This window comes from Onychostruthus taczanowskii, unplaced genomic scaffold (genome assembly GCF_017590055.1).
Source record: "Onychostruthus taczanowskii isolate IOZ18803 unplaced genomic scaffold, ASM1759005v1 scaffold112, whole genome shotgun sequence".
NCBI classification, from domain to species: Eukaryota; Metazoa; Chordata; class Aves; order Passeriformes; family Passeridae; genus Onychostruthus; species Onychostruthus taczanowskii.
In genome coordinates this window covers 757,122-778,199 of record NW_024497852.1, presented here as the reverse complement: position 1 = coordinate 778,199, position 21,078 = coordinate 757,122, and the positions used below count along the sequence as shown (strand labels likewise).

At 54.7% G+C, this 21,078-nt stretch overlaps 1 protein-coding gene across 1 annotated transcript; it reads right to left on the bottom strand.

Moving 5' to 3' along the window:
* Positions 1-4,528: 4,528 nt before the first annotated feature.
* Positions 4,529-19,384, bottom strand: PIAS4 (protein inhibitor of activated STAT 4). The gene is made up of 11 exons (XM_041424817.1): positions 19,303-19,384; positions 16,185-16,608; positions 12,765-12,849; positions 11,603-11,644; positions 11,222-11,312; positions 10,796-10,924; positions 10,609-10,714; positions 8,108-8,181; positions 7,445-7,605; positions 5,643-5,773; positions 4,529-5,196 (listed from the first exon to the last, which is right to left on the bottom strand). Exons 1-11 carry the CDS (start codon positions 19,327-19,329, stop codon positions 4,991-4,993), a joined length of 1,476 nt encoding a protein of 491 aa, XP_041280751.1. The 5' UTR covers positions 19,330-19,384; the 3' UTR covers positions 4,529-4,990.
* Between the last annotated feature and the right edge of the window lie 1,694 nt (positions 19,385-21,078).

The following is a 21,078-nucleotide window of genomic DNA, read 5'->3' as shown; positions in this document are numbered from 1 at the left end:
GGGGTGGGGGGGGGGGGGGGGGAGGATTGGGGGACCCCCGGTTTAGGGGAGGGGGGATCGGTCCAAATTTGGGCCGTGCCTCAGTTTCCCCCCGTGGGAAAACATCTGTTAATGAAGGCAAAGGGTGGGGGTCGGTGTCCCCTCCCAGTGGGGGGACAGCGGGTGTCATGGTGGGGGTCAAACCCCTCCTGGTGTCCCCAGAGCCCCCCAGAGCCCCCCGGAGCCCCCCGGAGCCCCCCGACCTGCGGACGCGGCGCCGGGCCCGCCGCCGGTGGTAGTCGCCCTTGGCGAAGTCCTCCATGTTGGCGGGGTGGATGGCCCAGAAGTGACCCTTGCCGTTGTCGCTGCGGCCGGCCTTGACGAAGCACTCGTTAAGGGACAGGTTGTGGCGGACGCTGTTGCGCCAGCTCTTCTCCTGCGGCCGGACTCAGGCCCAAAGAGGTCACTCATGTCCAGAGGAGTCAGGCCCTCAGTCAGGCCCAGAAGGGTCACTCAGGGCTGGAGGGGTCACTCAGTCCTGAGGGGTCACTCAGGTGTCACTCAGGCCCGGACGGGTCACTCAGGCCCAGAGGGGTCACTCAGGGCTGAGGGAACACTGAGTCCTGAGGGGTCACTCAGGCCCACAGGGGTCCATCAGGCCTGGAGAGGTCACTCAGGTCCACAGGGGTCCCTCACTCAGGCCCAAAGAGGTCACTCATGTCCAGAGGGGTCACTCAGGCCCGGACAGGTCACTCAGGGCTGAGGGAACACTGAGTCCTGAGGGGTCACTCAGGCCCACAGGGGTCCCTCACTCATGTCCAGAGGGCTCCCTCATGTTCAGAGGGGTCACTCAGGCCCGGAAGGGTCACTCAGGCTGACCCCCGGCCCCACCGTGCCCACCCCATTCCCTGCCCGGGCTCCGGCCGCCGGCACAGCCGCTCTCCCGGGGGATCGGGGGCAGCCAGGACCAGCAGGGTCTGGAACGAGCCCGGCCAGCCCCGAGTCCGGCCAGCCCCGAGCCCGGACACCCCGGCCCGGACACCCCGGCCCGGCCAGCCCCGAGCCCCGGCCAGCCCCGCTGGATTTCCCGCTGGATCTCCCGACGGATCGGGCTCAGCAGAGCCGGGCCAGCTCCCCAGCCCAGCCCCCCCCCGCACCGCTCACCCCAAAATCGGGAAATCGAGTGAAATCCCCAGGAAACGCCGCCACCTCCCGTCCCTCACCTTGTTCTTGAAGTAGGGGTAGTTGTCCATGATCCACTGGTAGATGTCGGACAGCAGCAGCTTCTTCTCGGGGGACGAGAGGATGGCGGTGGAGATGAGGGCGATGTAGGACTGGGCCGGTTTGTCCCCGGGCTCCGCTGGGGCACGGGGGGCTCCCGGGGGGCTCCGGCCGGGGGGCTCCGGGCTGGCGCCGTGCCCCCGGCCCGACAGCAGGTACTCGATGCTGAAGGAGGCTCCGGGCGGGCGGTGGGGCGCAGCTGCTGCGTCCCCAGCGCTGTCCCCACCCGTGTCCCCCGTGTCCCCCATGGTGCAGGTGCTGCCGGCAAGTGCCGGCGCTCATGGCCCGGTAATTAGTGCAGATTACAGGGTTTGCTAATTGTGTTTTCACAAACGCGCTGCCCCCAAAGCGCGCTGTTTATCTGGCAAAGCCCCGGCTTTGACGGGATTTGGGCCCTTAAGCCTCATAAATAAAATGATTAATCCGCTGGAGGTGGAGGAATTCGGAGTGGCACCGAGGAGGTGGCCGTGGGGAAGGGGCCGGGGGGTGCCCCGGGGGTCCGGCTGCCCCCCAAAACTGGGGGAGAACCTGGAGGGGCTGGGGGTTGCCCCAGAAGCCTCCAGGCTCCGTTTGGGGTGATCCTGGAGACCCTGGGATGTCCAAGGAAATCCTGGGATTGGCCCAGGACCCTCCTGCCAGGCACGAAAACCCCCAGGTGTCATTTTGGGGTGAGCTGGGAGTGATGCTGGGGACCCCAGGAGCCTGGGGGAGATCCTGGGGAAACTCCTGCTGACCCCAGGAAGGCTGGGGAGGCCCTGGGGGAAGATTTTCCCTGGGAAGATCCTGGGGATGTTGGGTGAGATCCTTGGGACCCCCTGGGCGAAGATCCTGGAGACCCCCGGTGAGATCCTGGGGAATCCTGAAGAGCCCAGGGAGATCCTGGACACCCTGGGGTGAGAAATCCCAACAAGCCGACACAGAATTAAATGTAAATCTTTCATTTTATTTAACAAACACTATAATTTGAAGAATGTGTACTGAGGGAAAGAAAAATAATTTTTTTTTTTTTTTTTTTTTGTTTTTTTTTTTTTTTTTTTTCTCTTCTCTTTACAAAACAAAGAAGAAAAAAAAACAGGATATAAGAAAAAAAAATAAAACCAACATATGTACAGGAAGAGCTGGCCAACTCCAACAGAAAGCATTAAAACAAGCATGGTGTTTCCAAACAGTTGCTTGGCCTGGAAAATTTAAAAGCAATTAAATTAGAATAAAAATATTAGGAAAACAACTGGACTCTAAAGCTACTGTGCAGCCAGGGCCGCAAGCACAGAACTTTGTACAGTAAAATTAATTTGGGAGCTCTACCCGGGTTTTTGTCAGTTGTTTTCATCCCCCTTTTCCCACCCCCACCCCCGTTTCAACCTGAAAACATATTGCTTACAGCCAGGGAAGAGAAGGAAAAGCAAAGCCTGGGGCCAAGGAGTCCCTGCGGGGACCAGGAGCTGCTCGGGGGAAAGGGGGGTTGGACCCCCACCCCCTGACATTCCAGGCCAAACCCAGCCAGGCAGGAGGGCAGAATCCCCCTCCCACAGGGGCTCAGGGACCCCCACCCCGTTTGGGAGATGGGGGTGTGGGAGAGGAGCCCCCCTCACTGCGGAGAGGGGTCTCGGCTTTTGGGCAAGTGGCCAACGAGGATTTAGGGCAGCTCTGGCCGGACCTCGGGGGCTTTTCCCTCCAGGTGGGATTGGCCACGCGTGGAATTTTCTGGAGTGAGGGGGAAGTGCTGGGAAAGGCACCAAGACCCCCCCTCTCTGTGCCCCCCTGGCTGCTGGGGCGAGGGATGGAGGGTTTGGGGTGCCCAGAGCAGGGGAAGGATGGAGGGTTTGGGGTACCCTAAGGGGAGGGATAAAGGAAGGATAAAAGGTTTGGGGTACCCAGAGCAGGGATAAAGGAAGGATAAAAGGTTTGGGGTACCCTGAGGGGAGGGATAAAGGAAGAAAAAAGGGTTTGGGGTGCCCAGAGTAGGGATAAAGGAAGAAAAAAGGGTTTGGGATACCTGAAGGGAGGGATAAAGGGAGCATGGAGGGTTTGGGGTCTGGCAGTGCCCAGCAACACCAAGACCCTCGGGGGTCTCAGGCCAGCACCGGGCACAGGGACATGCCCCCTGCCCCTCACCCAGCCCAGGGGCAGGGCCAGCTCCCTCCCGGGGTTATCCTGAGCTCCAGGGGGAAAAGCCAGCGAGGTCCAGAGCAAACCAGAGCCAGTGGGAACAGCAGAGGCCGGGACAGAAACTCTCCAAGACAAAGTGAAAAAGGTGACGCTTCGCAAACTCAAAAGCAACAACGTTTTGCCACCAAAGAGCACAGGAGGAGCTTTGGCTCTGGGGCCAAAGGCTGGGACAGAGAAGTGGAGGGGCCGGAGCGCCCGGGCCCCGCTCTCGCACCCGCCCGGACGGGCTCGGGGCTCAAAGAAACCTGAATTGGAGTTACCGAGGTAGTTGGCTAAAAACTGAGATTCCCCCACCCGGCATTTTCTGGAAGGACCCCCCTGCCCTGCTCCTGCTCATGGTGCCAGGTGTGCCCAGGTGTGGGGGTGGCCTGCAGGTCACTGTCCCCAGGCCTGGGGTGTCCTGCAGGTCACTGTCCCCATCCCCAGGTCAGTGGGGGTGTCCTGCAGGTCACTGTCCCCATCCCCAGGCCTGGGGTGTCCTGCAGGTCTCCATCCCCAGGCCTGGGGTGGCCTGCAGGTCACTGTCCCCAGCCCTGGGGGTCTCCTGCAGGTCACTGTCCCCAGCACTGGGGGTCTCCTGCAGGTCACTGTCACCATCCCCAGGCCTGGGGGGGCCTGCAGGTCACTGTCCCCATCCCCAGGCCTGGGGTGTCCTGCAGGTCACTGTCCCCATCCCCAGGCCTAGGGTGTCCTGCAGGTCACTGTCCCCAGGCCTGGGGTGTCCTGCAGGTCACGGCCGCCGCCTCCAGAACCAACCTCAACGAAAAGGGAATGCGCAGCCCTTGTCAGTCTTCAAAAACACCAAAGTTATTGCACTTCAAAAATACAACAGATCTGTGGTTCGAGCCCTCCCCTCCCACCCCCCAACCCCCCCATGGCTTCTGCTCAACTAAAACGAGTCACTACTGCACAAATCTCTACACTTCCCTTGGGATTAGGTTAAAATTCCAAACGTGTCTCTTTACATGAGGTGCAGAGCTGCTGGAGCTCTGAGCTAGAACAGTGCCACTTCCAAGCGGACATCTCACCCCATGCCCCCAGTCCCACCCCAGAAACCCCCCCTCTCCCCCTCCAGTAACAGGCCCAGGCTCTGCTGACACCAGCAAAACCTTTAGATTAATTAAGGAATGGTTAATTAACAAGAGGATCGAACTGCACACGGCTTTGGAGATGCAGGGGTGGGTGTCCTGGAGGTGTGCAGGGGAGCTCCCCCGATCCCGGGATCCAGGTGAGGGAGGATCCTGCCTGGCTTAAGACACTTTCTTTACTTCAGGCTCCAGTTCAGGGTCAGGCTCTGAGTGGGGTCGTTTTCCAACCAAGAAGCAGCTCAATGGTTTTTGTTTTTGTGGTTTTTTTTTTGTTTGTTTTGTGTCGTTTTTTGTTTTTTTTTTTTCTTTTCTTTTTTTTCTCTCGTTTTAATGAGTAATTTGGAATAGGAAAGTCACAGGAGATGAGGGAGGGAGGGAGATGAGGTGGGAGAGGACGTTCTCCCCCTCCTCCAGTTTAATAAGCACCAGAGTATTCAAGTCTGTCCGTTGGGAATTCCGAGCCGTGGCTGCAGTCAGCAGGCAGAGACTAAACCTTTCTCGTAAGAGCAGCGTCGTTTGGGCTGGGGTCCCTCATCATCATCATCCTCCTCCTCATCCTCCTCCTCGTCCTCCTCTGAGGATGAGCTGTCCAGTGTTAAATCCACAACGTCTGCCGGGGCTTTGCCGTTCTCGCCGGTGCCGTTGGGAGTGGCCAGGAGCCCGTTCACGTCCGAGGAACCTGGCACGGGGAGCAGCAGCTGAGACCACTCCTGTCCAGCTCAGGGAAGGAGCAACACTCCTGGCTGCTCAGCCTGGGCAAGGGAAGGCTCCAGGGAGAGCTCAGAGCCACTTCCAGAGCCTGAAGGAGCTCCAGGAGAGCTGGAGAGGGATTTGGGACAAGGGATGGAGGGACGGGACACAGGGAATGGCTGCCACTGCCACGGGGAATACTGGGGAGAAATTCTTCCTTGTGAGGGTGGGCAGGCCCTGGCACAGGGTGCCCAGAGCAGCTGTGGCTGCCCCTGGATCCCTGGCAGTGCCCAAGGCCAGGCTGGACAGGGCTGGGAGCAGCCTGGGACAGAGGAAGGTGTCCCTGCCATGGCAGGGGTGGCACTGGATGATCCTGCAGGTCCCTTCCACCCCAAGCCATTGTGGAATTGTGTGATTTCCCCCAGGGAGGCTCACCTAGAACCAGGATTGGACACTGAGGGCTGCAGCTCCGCTCCTTCTCGGCTCGGATGGGGCACCAGGAGCCATCCACCAGGTACTCGATCTCATCTGCATCTTCACATTCTGTCAGGATCTTGGACAGGAGCCTGCAGAGGGGACAGGAGGAGCTGTCACAGCCCTGGCAATCAGCAGGGTGTGTGCAGTGACCCTGCATGCAAAAGGAGCCTGGGTGCTGCTGCCTCCTGAGCCCTTGGAGTCACGGACTTTATTCCCCATAAAACCAGTGCAGGTTCTGACAGTGCAAATCCATCCCAGCCCTTCCCGTCCATGCACCCAAATCATCAACTACCAGCTTAATTAGCTGCAATTAAAGACAGTTTTGCCTCTTCACCCAGTTTCTCAGGCACTGCTTCCAGGCAGGCGGCTGCTGCCCCATCCCATGGGACATTCCCAGGGACATTCCCAGCAAGGCTTTAGCAAAAGGTGAGATCTCCTTTGGCAGTAGGAACCCAACAAGCAGCACTTCCCTTCCTTCCTAGTTTTATTTCTCACATCTCCACAATAGCCACCAGAACAACATTCCTGCATCAGGAACACCATGAAACCATGAAAATACACCTGGAATGAGGCCCTGATTCCAGAGGAACTGGGGACTTGCTTTATTCCCTGTGTCTCACCGTTAGCCTGGGATGTTTTTTTGGAAATACTGCTCTGCCAGGCCTCACTCCCTCCTGGACTTGAGCACTTTCCTTCAGGAGGAAGGAGAACTCCCAGTGGAAAGACTTCCAAGGTCAGGAAAACTTTGTGGCACCCCAGTGAGAGAGTTTCAGCTTTCCCCAGCTCCTGTAGGAATTGTTCCCACAGCCAATCCCATCACCAACACAGCAACCACCAAGCTGCAGCTCCCAAAAAGCTGACAAGGCCCTGAGGATCCCAGACCTGACCAACCACCTCCCTCCCTGCTCGGGAGCCTCCGGCTCTTTCCTGACTCCCAGCACCCAGCTGAGTGCCAGCTTCCCTCTCTCACTTCCAGGGAATCTGGGAAGGACATCAAACCCAGCAGAACTGGCATCAAACCCAGCCCTGAGCAGGGACAAAATTCTGCTGAGCCTTCCCCAGGGACATCCTGCTGCTCCTCGTGCAGGACACGGGCACGGCTGACCCGTGTGGGCTCCACAATCCCACCCCCCTTGCAGCTTCCCCTTCATCTCCCCCTGTCAGAGATCTCCAAGGAACTGGATTTTCCTGTCAGGGTTGGCCAGGGGACAAAGCAAACAGGTTATCTGTGCTGAGGCTGCTCCAGGCTGCCTGGAAAGCCACAGCTCCTGGATCTGCCCAGGGCCCACAAAGGCAGCGACGCTCCAGGAGCCCTCAGCGAGGCTGGGAACAGACTGGTCTGCTCACTTCCCTGTGCCAGGGGAGCTGGAGCCACCCAAACATCGCTCCAAACTCTCCCTGCTATTGAGGGAACCTGCAGGGGAGGCCAATCACACAGCCAGGAGGGTGGAGATCATTTCCCAGCAGGCAGGAACCACGTGTGCTGTTCCACCAGTCCTTGGCCAGCACCACGAGGATGTCAGTGGTCCCAGTCTACAGAAGGCTCCCAGCATTTGGGGGCACAAAACTGCTTCCAAACTCACCCCAAAAATGCTGCACCACAAGCCTGCTCCCTCCCAGCACATTGCTCTAACACACCAAAACACTGAAACCAAAATATTCTGCACCAGCAGAATAAACTTTCAACAGTTTCAAAGGCAGCTTCAACCAAGAGCTGGATGCTGCACCCAGTGGGGAAGGAGAATGGGTGCAAAACTCACCCATCAATGATGAGCTGGTCGTAGGGGGCAGGTTTGTCACACACAGGGCACATCCATGTGGGCTTTTTCTCATTCATCTGTAGGTAGAAGACGGCATCAAAGCACTGCAGGTGTGCACAGGTCTCGGCCCGGCACGGCACCGACAGACGCATCTTCACCAGCTGTGGGAGCAGAGAGCAGAGCATCAGCCTGGACACCTGGCAAGGAACCCTCAGATCCCCTCAGAAGGAAAAACATTGGTGAGTTTGCAAAGCTGGTCTGAGAGTATGGTTTGGGTTCTTGGCAAAAACCAGGCTAAAACAGAGCTGGAGCTCCTTGGTTCTGGATTAAGCTGGGAGAGATGAGGTTCCAGTGCCTGAAGGGGCTCCAGGAGAGCTGGAGAGGGACTGGGGACAAAAGATGGAGGGACAGGACACAGGGAGTTGCTTCCCACTGCCAGAGGGAATATTGGGAAGGAATTCCTGGCTGGGAGGGTGGGGAGGCCGTGGCACAGGGTGCCCAGAGCAGCTGTGGCACCCTGGATCCCTGGCAGTGCCCGAGGCCAGACTGGAGCAGCCTGGGACAGTGGCAGGCGTCCCTGCCATGGCAGGGGGTGGCACTGGATGGCTTTAAGCTCCCTTCCAACCCAAAGTCCAGCTCCACGAGGAGCCTGCAGGGTCTCACCGGACAGATGAGGGACACTCGCACCCCGGTGGTGGCGATTTCACTGTCAGGGTCCAGGCGTAGCTTCTCTTTCACTGCAGGGAGAGCAGAGGACACAACACTTAACAAAACTCAGCCCTTGGCAACTCTGCAGCACAGGGGAAGCAGCTCAGCCCAGCCCTGGGGTGTGGATGGATCACTTTCTCTGTCAGGGAGGGAATGAACACGTGGATTCAGCCCCAGCCTGGGCACGGTGGGGTTAATTCCCCCCTGAGCTCTGTGGCAGCAGGATGGGGGGAAATGTCTCCCCCCAGCACTTCCAGCTCAGAAGAAATCCCCCCAAAAGTGAGCAAACAAGCAGAGGGAAAACACATCCCGTCCTTCTGCCATCAGGTTATCAAGCCTCCTCTCAGCACTGCTGTCACTCCTTGGCCTCTCTGCTGGCCACCTCCTTTATTCCAGAACATTCCACAGGAACCACAACCAGGCCCAGAGGCACCCAGGCAGACAGCTCAGAGCAAGGCAGCCATGCAAAACCAGGCACAGCAGCCATATCCAGCAGAGAGCTGGGAAGAATCAGATGTTAGGAAAGGAGGAATCCTGCCCCTGCTGCTGCAGCCTGAAAGGAAAACCCAGAGGAGCAGCAGGGAAATCAAAGAAAGCAGCAGATGGGGGCAGGTCCCACGTGTGCAGGTCCCACACCAAGGTGCAAAAAGCAACAAAACAAGCTTTGAACTGCTCCCCAAGTCCTGAGGAGGAGCTGCTGCTCCCACTGCTGCCTCTGACACTTCCATCAGCGTTTTTCTTTGGAGCAAGTCAACCATTTCTTTTGACCTTTTCAGATCATAACAAGATGTCTCCAGACAATGAGGCTACATGCAGCTCTGCAACACCCAGCTTTAATTAGAGAGTGACTTCTCAGATGTGAAATTCCCAGGAGATTACAAGATTTGGGCTTGTTTTCCTCACATTAGGAGCCTTTTCATCCAAGCTTAATTTTTTATGAAGTTCTTTGTAAGATCTTTCTCTGTGCATCAATTACAGGGAGACCTGGGAAGGAGAATTTTCTGGGATCTCCAGGTCAGGATTTTGGATCCAAAGCCACGATCTGTTCTCAGACAATGTTCCTGTATTAAGTTCCACACAATTTTATGCAAAGCAAGAGGAGTCAGCAGTGAGATGTGACTGAAGCCAAAGGGCAGCTTCAGTGTCAGGGAATTATTTGCAGAGCAGACCAGAGCTAGAAAAGCAAAGCTGAGGATCTCCTCAGGTTGGCCAGTTCTGCATAACCAAGCAACTTCCAAGCACAAAACCACGAAGGAGCTGAAATAAGACATTGCTCTGATTTGATTTTATTTAAAGTCACCAAATACAACTGATCCCTGCCCGAAATCCAGGTGTCTGCAGGCTGGATACACCTGGAATCATCACCTGCCCTGGGAACTACCATCCACCTCCAAGACTGGCAGGCTGAGGAAGTTCAGCCTGGAGAAGAGAAGGTTGAGTGGAGACCTCCCAGCAGCATTCCAGTCCCTGAAGGGGCTCCAGGAATGCTGGAAAGGGGCTCTTCTTTAGGAACTGTAGTGACATGACAAGGGGGAATGGCTTGAAGAGGGGAAATTTGGGTTAAGATGTGCAGAAGAATTCCTCCCTGTGGGCAGGCCTGGCACAGGATGCCCAGAGCAGCTGTGGCTGCCCCTGGATCCCTGAAGTGCCCAAACCCAGGATGGACAGGGCTTGGAGCAGCCTGGGACAGTGGGAGCTGTCCCTGCCATGGCAGGGGTGGCACTGGATGAAATTTAAGGTCCTTCCAACCCAAACTATCCTGGGATTCCCTGACAGTTTCTTATCCTTGGGAGTTGTTTTCCAGGGTCTGGACAGTTCTAAAGACCATCAGGATCACAGGGTCAGGTCTCCCACGCAGAACGAAACACTGAGAAGGTTTTGTCCAGCAACACGAAAAATTGGGAATCTTCCACACTCATGAGCTCCAAGTCAGAGTCCACCTTGGAAAAGTAATTTCCCCTCATTTCCAGCAATGTTTTACACGAGCCTCATACCAGGAGGATTTACCTGAGTGGTTTGGCATAAGCATCTCTGGGGACCATCTCTTCTCTGAAGCTCTCAAGGCATATCAAAGTGCTGCTGGTGACATCCCACTGCCACCCCAAGGAGTCCCAGGGACTGGGGCAGCAGGACATTGTCACCAGGATCCCTCGCTCCAGAAATCTCCTTTGGAAATCCCGAGGCTCAGTGCTGCTCATACTGACTCAGCTGAAGGCATGAAGCCCTTGCAGTCACAACGACACCGGCACGACACGACCTGGCCCAAATCCTACATCCAACTACAGAGCTGAGCCACCAGAACCACGGCTTTGGGGTGACCTCCCACGGCTCACACACAGCTCAGCAAGTCTGTTCAGATAAAAAGTGGGGTTTACACAGCTGGAGGGGAGCAGAGGTGTGAAAGGTGGTGTTTATTCCCCAGCAGGATGCACACAGGCCCTTCCTGAGCCACTCACCCAGCGCTTTGCAGAGCTCCGGGTGTTTGATGCCGATGGTTTTCAACCTCTGCAGCAGCTCTGCTGAGGTCATCTGCCTCACCAGGTACAGCCCCACCGAGTAGCTCTGGGGAGAGAGGGAGGAGAGGATGAGGAGGCTGCTCTGCAGGGCTGCCTGGGCAGCTCTGGGGGCTGCCTGGGCTCTCACCTTGCCGTAGTTGCCCCAGGTGACCGTGATGCGGTTGGTGGCCGCCGACAGGTACATGAGGTGGGTGAGGTTGATGGGCCTGCAGGGCCTCTTGGGTTCCACCCCGGGTTTGTTTGAGGGGTAGTAGCCCTAAAACAGCAAGATTAAATACAGATATTTATTTTTTACTCCAAGTGCATCTGTTGATCAGCTCCATTAAATTCCACCCAGCCCCAGATCTCAGGGATGGGGAGAAGGAGCTGAATACAGCACAAAGTAAACAGGACTGAGCCTTTATACAGAACAGCTCATTAACAACATGGCTAACCCATTAAAAAAATAGCTTTAAACTAAGCAGCACACTTCTGTAGCGTGGCATTCATCAGGAAAGCAATTTCCTTCCATATTTCATAAATTTCCCCCCAGCCTTTCCCCCCCAGTCCTCACCGGCACGGAGCAGTAGCTGTGGTTCACCTTGACGGCGATGTTGGGAGGGTACTGATCCTCCTGAGGGGAACTGGTGTCTGTGTAGCAGATTCTGGGCAGAAACAACACATCCCATAATATCCCAACACTCTGCACATCCCCAGCTCCCACAGGCCCCATCCCAATCAATCCCAATCTCCCTCAGCAGAGCCCATCCAGGTGGGACTCTGCTGTTTCTGCTCGAGGTTCAAAAGTGGAGTTTAAGATGCTCCTGTGAGGCCCAAGAACAAAAAGTTTGCTGGAAATTCTCTCTGGAGCCACGAAATCCATGCTGGAACTTGCTGGAACATTCCCTCCTCCCCTGCTCTGCCCCTGGTGTTCAATGACCCAGCCCAGACCTACCTGAGCACCACCTGAACCGATTTCACACCGGGTTGCAACTCCCTGATAAATGAAAGAACAGAAAACTTCAAATTAATTATGTAAAAAAAATCCCTATCTCCCAAAAAAATCACCCAAACCAGCTGCCAGACTCAAGAACTTTAGTTGTTCCTATTTTTTTAAATAGAACTTCAAAAAATTACCTCCCAGAACTTTATTTAAATTGTACAATTCCCCCTGCAAATATCAGTGGTCCTGTAATTATTTTTTTTTTTTCTGATGCACCAACCTACAGCTTTTCTCTTGGTTTTTAAAACTGTTCAGGTGCCTTCTGGTGATTTGTGAGAATTTATAAAAACTGGGTTTTAAGGTCAGGTTTACCTGACAGTGTTCAAGACTCTCTGTGTTTAATTATTCAGCTGAAGCTGTTCATGCAAACCAAGGGACTGAATATTAAGGCCCCGCTGTGAATATTGCAATTTCCATCAGGGCTGTTCCTGACAGGATTTTAACTGGAATCAGGAAAGAAATGGAAGACACAACAAGGATATTTTACCAAGAGGCAAAACAACCAAGATATTCTTTCTCCAGCTCTTTAATTTATGCCAAAGAGAAATATTCAAAGGTTTTATGTTGAATTTTTGGAGGAATCCTTCTGCGTGAAGGGAGCAGGTCAGCCAAGAGGAAACCTCCCTGCCTGCACTGCCACCTCCGAGGAGAGTCTTTGTTTGACTCAAAAGTTGCATCTGACAGAGGTCAGGGTAAATCCTAATCCCAGATGTTTCCTCAGGCAGCTCCTGCAGCCTCCTCCCCACCAAGGAAGTTCCTTTCAGATGCAAACAGCCTCACACTCTGCCTTTTGAACCTGGCACGGAGCAAAGGCTGCACACACTCACACCAGCAGCTCAGCAGAGAATTTAGGTCATTGATGATTTCATCCCCATTTTCCTGCCCAAACGCACCATTCCAGAGGGAGATTAGAGCAGCACAAGTGAAACTTAAGGACCTGGATGGGGGAATTTGCAGCTCCCACTCCCCCCAAAGCTCTTTGCTGTACAGCCTGATGTCCTCAGACAAATCCTGTTCCCTTGCAGAGAACAAAAGCTTCCACAGGCAGGGAACATGGAATGATGGAATTATGCAGCTGCATTTTCTTGAGCTGTTAATACCCAGTGAGGAGTACCTGGAATTTCTGATCAGCTCCACTTGTCTTGGTGTTAATGCAAAAATGCACGGACTTTCCTGGAGCTTCTCATTATTCTGTGGAACTGAGGAGGGAAGAAAAGAGTGGCCATCAAACTGAGAACAGCAGCTCTGAGCACGAGGAGATTGTTATGCTCTGTTTGCCTCCAAGTCTTGTTTTCTCCCACACCCCAGAATTGCAGTTTTCACCTGTTTTGGCAATTCTGCTTTGATTAAAGCTTTGCTCATTTATTGCTCACTGTTCAGTGCAACCAGCACAGACTTTGGATTTGATTTTTCTCTTTTTTAAAATTATTTTTCCTCCCCTCAAAGAATTCAAGAGCCATCAGCTCACCACATCAGTGGTGTCACAGTGTGACCACATCCTCAAGAAGCCCAAGAGGAGACCTGAGCCTGACACAAAAGCCCAAAACCAACCAGAAGGTTCTGGAAAAGAAAGAAAACAACCCCAGCAACAAAAAAGATTAGCTCAGATAATAAAAAAGCAACACAAAAAGCAGCTGGAAGAGACAAAACACGACTTCAAACCCCCTGACCTTGAGGGTGGGACAGCAGCTCACCCTCAGAGAGGCTTGAGAGAGCCCAGCATTAATTGGAGCCTTTTGCACGCTGGTAATTTTAAGATCAAGTGCATTTAATGTGAAGAAGATGAAGCTTGAGACGTGGGAAACTTTTGTTGCAACCTGTACTTGAACCCAAACACGTTTTATTTTCAGTTTTGTGTCTCCAAGCAAAGTTCAGACCCTGAGCTGCTGAAAGTCACGGGAGGAACACAAAGAGGAAGTGCTAAAAGAGCTTTTTAAAAATGACTTAAAACAGCAAGAATTGGGTGTTTTGCTTTTCCATTGCTTGGTTATTCAAAGCCAACAGGATTTCAGAAGGAGGAAAGTGCACTTTTTTATGAAAAAGAGGAGATGAAGGAAGGATAAAACCTCAGCAGCTCTTGGAAGACCTGGTGACAACTTGAGTCACTCCAGGTGCTTCCCCTTTGGTCCCTTTTCTGCTTTAAAAATGCAAATGGAACTTGCAAAAAAATAAATTTCAGAAGTAAGAATGAAGATATCTTTGTGGAACTTTTTGTTTCATTCCAGTTTCCGTCCAAATGCCTCCTGACAAAAACAACCAGCAGAAAGTAAAGCGTTTCATGAGGTATTTTTAGAAGTGATGATTGACAAGGAAAATAACAAAAAAAAGTAATTTTAATGTTTCAGATTTAAAAAACTGCCAATAAACTGAGTCCTGCTGATTGTTCAGCCACACAAAGACAAAGCAAACCTGATTAGGAAAAACGAGAAGCTGCTCATGGTTTATTTTGCATTTCTATCAGCTCACTCTTCCTTTATACAGAAATTAAATTGCTGCTGGAAAAAAAAAAAAACAAACCAAAATCTGGGAGGTGCAACCTGGTCAGGTGTGAGACCTGAACATCTTCTGGTGTCCAGCTCCACAAAAACCTCTGCCAGCAGCAGGGAAATCAGGCAGAAAGCTGCAGGGACCTGGCTGGCCCAGGGGAGGTGTCACCTACCAGGGGCAGAGCTGCAATTAATGAGCCCTGGGCTCTGAGCTGGTGCAGGGGACATTTGATGGCAACCTGGAACAAAACCTGGTAGTCCCAACGAGTGCTTCCAGCCTCTCCTGTCTCTGGATGCTTCCACCTCTTGGAAATTTTGTTTTCCTTCAGAACCCCACGTTGGAATTGCTGACTAAAATACATTTAACACGGAACAAACCATTCCACACGCAATTATCGTGTTTGAGCTTGACTCTGTCACCACTCAGCTGTTTTGTCACAGCATTAAGGCCTTCAAATGAAGAAGAAATTACATAAAATCTGACTAATTAGACCTTTATCTTTTTGTTTCTGCACAATCAAATCTTTTAGCTATTTTTTTCTCCCAAGCCACAACAAATGTATCTTCAGCAAAGCCAGACCAGCTCAAGTTGTAGAATCATTTGGGAGAGAATTCTGACATTACCACATGAATTTATGAGACACTCAGCAGAACCCAACTCTCTGGACATGCTGAATTTGCTACCAGAACATTCTATTTAACATCAGTTAACAACATTCTTTGTTTCTCCAAACTAAAATAATGAAAGATCAGTCTCCACACCCCAGGGGAAATGCTCTTCTTCCAGTTTTACTGGTTACCCCTCAAAACACACAGCACCACACACAAATAACTGTGACAAGCACAAAAAAAAGGTCAAAAATACAGTTTGAGGTGTTGCCACTCTCTTTTATGCACAGGATGCTTCAGGTCAGGGATTTTAGTGCTGAAAACCAGCCTTAGTGTAGAATGTGGCTCCATAATCCACAGGAACCAAACAAGGTGGGATTCCAAGTCACATCCCAAAGTGACAACATTCCAGGTCTGAGGAAAATCACAGGATCTGCACTGGGAAGGACCTGAAGAATCATTCCATTCCATCCCACAGGCAGGGACACCTTCCACTGTCCCAGGGTGCTCCAACCTGGCCTTGGACACGTCCAGGGCAGCCACAGCTTCTCCTTCCCTGTGCCAGGGCCTCCTCACCCTCAGAGGGAAGAGCTGCTCCCCAATGTCCCATCTAAATGTCTCCTCTTTCAGTTTGAAACCATTCCCCCTTTCCCAGCACTCTCCCTCTCTGGAAAAAGCTGCTCTCCCTCTTTTGTCAGGCACCTTTTAGCAATGGCAAGCCCAGAGGTAAATATTCCTCTGTAAATCCTGAGCATGGGGGAAAAGAGAGAGGGGAAGAGACAGGGGTGGGGAGGAGAGAGAGAGAAGGGGGAAAGAGAGGGAGAGAAAGGGGGAAAGAGAGGGAGAGAGAAAGGGGGAAAAGAGAGAGAGGAGAAGGGGGAAAAGAGAGAGAGACAAGGGGGGGAAAGAGAGAGAGAGAAAGGGGGAAAAGAGAGAGAGAGAAAGGGGGGAAAAGAGAGAGAGAAAGGGGGGAGGACAAGAAAGAGAGAAGCAGGAAAAAGAGAGAGAGAAGGGGGGAAGAGAGAGAAGGGGAAAAAAGAGAGAGAGAGAAGGGGGAAAAGAGAGGGAGAGAGAAGGGGGAAAAAGAGGGAGAGAGGGGAGGACAAGAAAAAGAAGCAGGAAAAAGAGAGAGAGAAGGGGGGAAGAGAGAGAAGGGGAAAAAAGAGAGAGAGAGAAGGGGGCAAAGAGAGGGAGAGAGGGGAGGACAAGAAAAAGAAGCGGGAAAAAGAGAGAGAGAAGGGGGGAAAGAGAGAGAGAGAGAAAAGAGAGAGAAAGAGGGGAAAAGACAGAGGAGGAGAAAAAAAGACAAGGGGAGGATGGAAGACAGAGATCTCACCACCCCAACCACCAACCTCTCCTACCACACAACTCTAAAAACTCCTTCAAACCACCCCTCAACTTACCAACACCCCCCTCCCCGTCCCAGCCCCGAACCTCACCTAACTCTGTGGGCTTCAACAGCTCGTCCAGCGTGGTATAAAAGGGCAACTTGACCAAGCGAACCTCGGGCTTGGCCACTTTGGGGGGCAACCTGCCCAGTCCGTTCAGGTATTTGCCGTAGAGGGCAGGGTAGTCGATGCCGGCGGCGGGCAGCGCGCGGGGCACGGCGCCGCCGCGCTCGTAGGGCGAGGGGTGCAGGGCCAGGCCCTCGGCGCGCGCCGGCGCCGCGGCCGCCTCCGAGCCCTTCTTGTTGTAGCGAGTCTCGTAGAGCTCCTTGATCTTCTTGAACACCTCGGGGCTGCAGTCGAACTGGACCAGCTGCAAAGCTCGGGTCACTAGCTCGTGTTTTAGTCCGCTTTTACTCCTGCCAACAAAACCCAGCAACATCTGAAGATCTGAGACTCGGAAACTCATCACCATGTTCTGGGGGATAAAAAATTAAAAGATGTTCTCATAGTTATAGAAGGCAAAGGTTTAGTTGTCATAACTACAAGGCAAGATATTAAAGATTTCCCCCTCAAAGAAAGACCCCAAACCCGCTGCTGTCACCTGATTTTGGTTCCCATTTGTGGTTTGAGCAGAGATCGCCCACTGAAATGTCACCTGAAGGACAAAGCCACCAGCACAGCCAGCAAACCACTCAAAAATCACTTGGAGGGATGCTGAGCATCCCCAAGACAGCTCAGCTGGAAGCAGAGAGACCCCAAAGATCTAAACCAAGAGGCCTCACTTGTGGAAGAGCTCTGAACTCCTTCAGAGCCCGAGGCATCCAGAATTCCCAGAGAAACATGGAAAACTTCATCCCAAAAGGTGCCAGTGCAAGGCACAGGAAGAAAATCCAAACGAGTTAGGTGAGGCTGAGGTGAGCTGGGGCCACCAATCCTGGATTTCTGGGTGGGAAAACCCCTCCAGAATCCTCCCCACATCCACAGGATCTTTGTAAAAAAGACAGATTTTAGAGCATGGAAGGATGCTGAGATTACTGGAGAGAGCAGTGTGCTCCCAGGAGAACAATGCCAAGCACTTCCCTGTGATCCCAGCCAGGAGCTGCCTTGGAGTCACACTGCAATTATCAATTTCAGTGTCTGATAAGCAGCAAAACCCAGCTCAGGCTTCCAAAATTCCCTCTCTGTGGCAGCTCAGGCCTGTGACTGTCAGCAGAGTCAAAGGCCACAAGGCAACTTCCCATCAAAAACCAGGAATTCTTCCTGTTGAACCCACAGCTCCAGGTTGGCATTTCAATTCCCCAAACACCAAAGAGCCTTAAAATGGCAAAAAAGCAGCTGATAAAGTACAGGGGTTGGAAAATTCAAGCTGCCCTGGAAATAAACTTGGTAGATATCCACACATATTCACTCCACATCCTTCCTGGTTTGTGGGGAATAGGGAAATTCGAGAAGAAACCCCCAAAAAAAAATCCAGCAGCAAAGATCCAGCAGATCTTCCCCAACCTCTACCCCACTCTTGAATTAATAATTAAAAAGAAAGCATAAAAAATAATCTAACAGTCTTATCATTTCCTGGAATAAACCAGCTACAGATTTTTTTTTTTGTTTTTAATTAAGGAATCTACAACTGTTTCCAGAAACATTTCACAGCCACTCTTGGATGTGTGGGAATTTCACAAGAGAGAAAATGCCATTTGATTTTCTCCTTTTCCCTTGCATATGTCATTTAATCTGAAAACCCAAAAGCTGTTATGTCACTGTCTGCAGTTAGAACTTCTGGGAGTCGTGATGAGTCCCAAAATATCCCTGATGAGGGAAAAAAAAAAAGGACTGATGACTAAAGAGGAGAGAAAAGATGTTTAACTGCTAGAAAGTCAGAATTTCAGAGCCCTGGATTCATGGTGCTGCTCCTCCAGACACCACCTGTGAAATCCTGGAGAAATCTACTTTGTGCCTCAGTTTTCTTCAACTCAATAACAAAATCAGGATCGTTAAGGTTGGAAAAGCCCTCCTAGATCATCAAGTCTGATGAAATCCCACCAGGATCATTAAAGCGTGTTAGGAAATGGAGAGAGTGTTGCCCGAGGGATTTGAGGATAAAAGGGGTATTTGGAAAGCTAAATTCATCAAGACACAGCAGCAGGGCCATCCCAGGAGCACAGGAATTCCTCCTGAGGCAATTGCTCCTGGAGCACCTCACCCAGGACTCCTGGCCTGGAAAGCGGAGCTGGAGCCCAGACTTTCCCTTCAGGAGGAATTCAGGCCCAGCAGGACGATGAGACCCGAGCAACACCGCAACAAGAAACCGCGGACAAAGCGAACCGAGGGCTCGAGCAGGGAGAGCACATGGACCGCCGGGGTTCCTCCTGTCGGGAAGCCCCGCGTGGGACGGCTCAGAGCCCACCAAAGCCCCCTGCGGCCGCCGCCGTGCCCGGGAAGCGCGCTGCCCGCTCCGGAGCCGCAGGGGGAGGGCAGAACCCCCCCAAAAAAAGCCTCTCCCGCTGGGATGGCTGCGGCCGTGCCGCCCCATCCCGGCCGAGGGGAACGCTTCCCTGGGAACACTTCCAGGGAACGCTCCCCGGCCGCTGCCGTTGCTCCTGAACCGCCCTCAGCGGCGGCTGCCACCGGAGGCTCCCACAGAACCGGGATCCCGAGGGCAACGGGAAAAGCTCCCCGGGGCTTCCCAAGGCGCAAACCGCCTTGGAAACGCAACTCCCAGCATGGATTCGCTTCACCCCATCCCAGCGCGGCCCTGCGGCCGCTCCTGCCCACGGCAGTGCCGGTCCCGCCGGCTCCGCGACCCCCGCCCGCCGGACAGCTCCGCGCCGATCCGCTCCTCCCGGGACCGGGCAGCGGCACCGGGCCGGGGGGCAGCACCAGCGATCCCTAAGCCCGGGAATTAGCGGGGGAATCCCGCCGCGGGGACAGCCCCGAGGAGAGCGGGCAGCACCGCGGCTCGGCCCGGCCCGGTTCGGCCCCGGGAGGTCCGGCGGGGGCTGCGGCCCTGAGGCCGGGGCGGGGCAGTCTCTGAGGTAAAAAGGCGAGGGGGAGGCCCCGGAGCGCCGCCCCCGCGGCTCGCAGCGCCGCCCTCCCGCCGTCCCCTCGCGCCGGGAGCCGCCCGGTGCCGGCCGGGCCCCGCGGGCGGGGCGGCGGCGCCGCTTTCCCTCACCTTCGCCTCCACCAGCTCCGCCGCCATCTTGGGCCTCCAGCGTCCACCGCGCCGGGCGCCGCCGCCGCCGGGTCACGTGACGCCCTCGCGCCGGGGGTGGAGGGAGGGGCCGCGCAGCGAGCGCCGCCCAATCGGCGCGCTCGCCCCGCCCTCCCCCGGCCGCGCCCTCCGGGCCACGCCCCGCCAGGCCACGCCTCCCCCGGGAATCTTAAAGGGGCCGCGCTCCGCTAAACCGGGGGCGCGCCGGGGGAAATGGCGGCGGGAGCGGGGATGGGAGCGGTGGGGGCGGGGATGGAGGCGGCCCCGCGGGCACTGCGAGAGGGGGAAGGGGGTGGGCAGGAGGTGGGGGGCTGCCCCCAAGATGGCGGCAGGCGGGTGCCCCGGGGCAGGGCAGGGCCCGGTGGGCTCGAACCGAGGCTCCGGCGCCGTCCCCGGTGAGGGGGGAAGGGAGAGCAGGGCAGAGGGGATCTCCTGGCCAAAATTTGCAGTGTGGCAGCGACGTCCCAGTGACCCCCTAGTGTTCCTTGTCCGGTCAGTGTTTGTGCCCCTTTCTGCAACTTCACCCATGGCTAATTACAAATACCTCCTGAGAATAATAATAAATATAGTAATAATAGTAATAATTGTAAATAATAATAATAAATATCTTGTAGTTTGCGTCTTTCTCCCGATAGGCAGCTCCAAAGTCTGCTCTGGGAGCAGGGACAGGAGCCAGGGAATGGCTGGAGCTGGGCCAGGGGTTTGGGATGGATCCCAGGAAAGGCTCAGGGATTTGGGATGGATCCCAGGAAAGGCTCAGGGATTTGGGATGGATCCCAGGAAAGGCTCAGGGATTTGGGATGGATCCCAGGAAAGGCTCTGCTCCCAGGGTGGTGGGCACTGCCCGGGCTCCCCTGGGAATGGGCACATCCCCAACCCTGCCAGAGCTCCGGGAGCCTTTGGAAAACCCTCTGGGACAGGGTGGGATTGTTGGGGTGTGTGTGCAGGGCCAGACACCCCAACCCTGGATGATTTCAGGGAAACTCCAGTGTTTGGGGTGAAACCCTGCGCTGGGTGAGGTTTTCCAGCGCTTTCCTCTCCTTGCCATGGACCCCACATACTAATTAAACAAAAAGGCAATTAACAGTTTCTCGGGAAGAGCAGGTTTCCCAGTTTTCCCTTCTAGGCCGGGCCCAAAGCCGTGCCGGTGTCACCCCACGGCCATCCCGCCTGTCCCCGCCTCGCACGGCAGCCGGGGCTGTGCCGGGAGGGTGGGAGCTGCCAGGGACACAACTGGGATTGTCCAGCCTGGAGAGGCTTTGGGGTGAGCTCATGGCGGCCGTCGGGGCCTGAAGGGACCCCATGAAAAACAGAGAGAGATTTGGGATGAGGGATGGAGGGACACGAGGCAGGGAATGGCTTCCACTGCCAGAGGGCAGGGATGGGTGGGAGGGTGGGATGGAATTCCTGCTGGGAGGGTGGGATGGATTGCTTGCTGGGATGGAATTCCTGCTGGGGAGGGTGGGATGGAATTCCTGCTGGGATGGAATTCCTGCCTGGGGATGGTGGGATGGAATTCCCAGAGCAGCTGGGGCTGCCCCCGGCCCCCTGGCAGTGCCCAAGGCCAGGCTGGAGCAGCCTGGGATGGTGGGAGGCGTCCCCTCCCGCGGCACTGGACGTTCCTCCATGTCCCGAACCACTCACTCGGTGATTTCTGGCAGCTCTAGGGCGCACAGGGGCGGCTCGGAGCCCGGGCCCCGCGGCTCCGTGACACCGGGCCCGGGGGGGCTCCGGCCG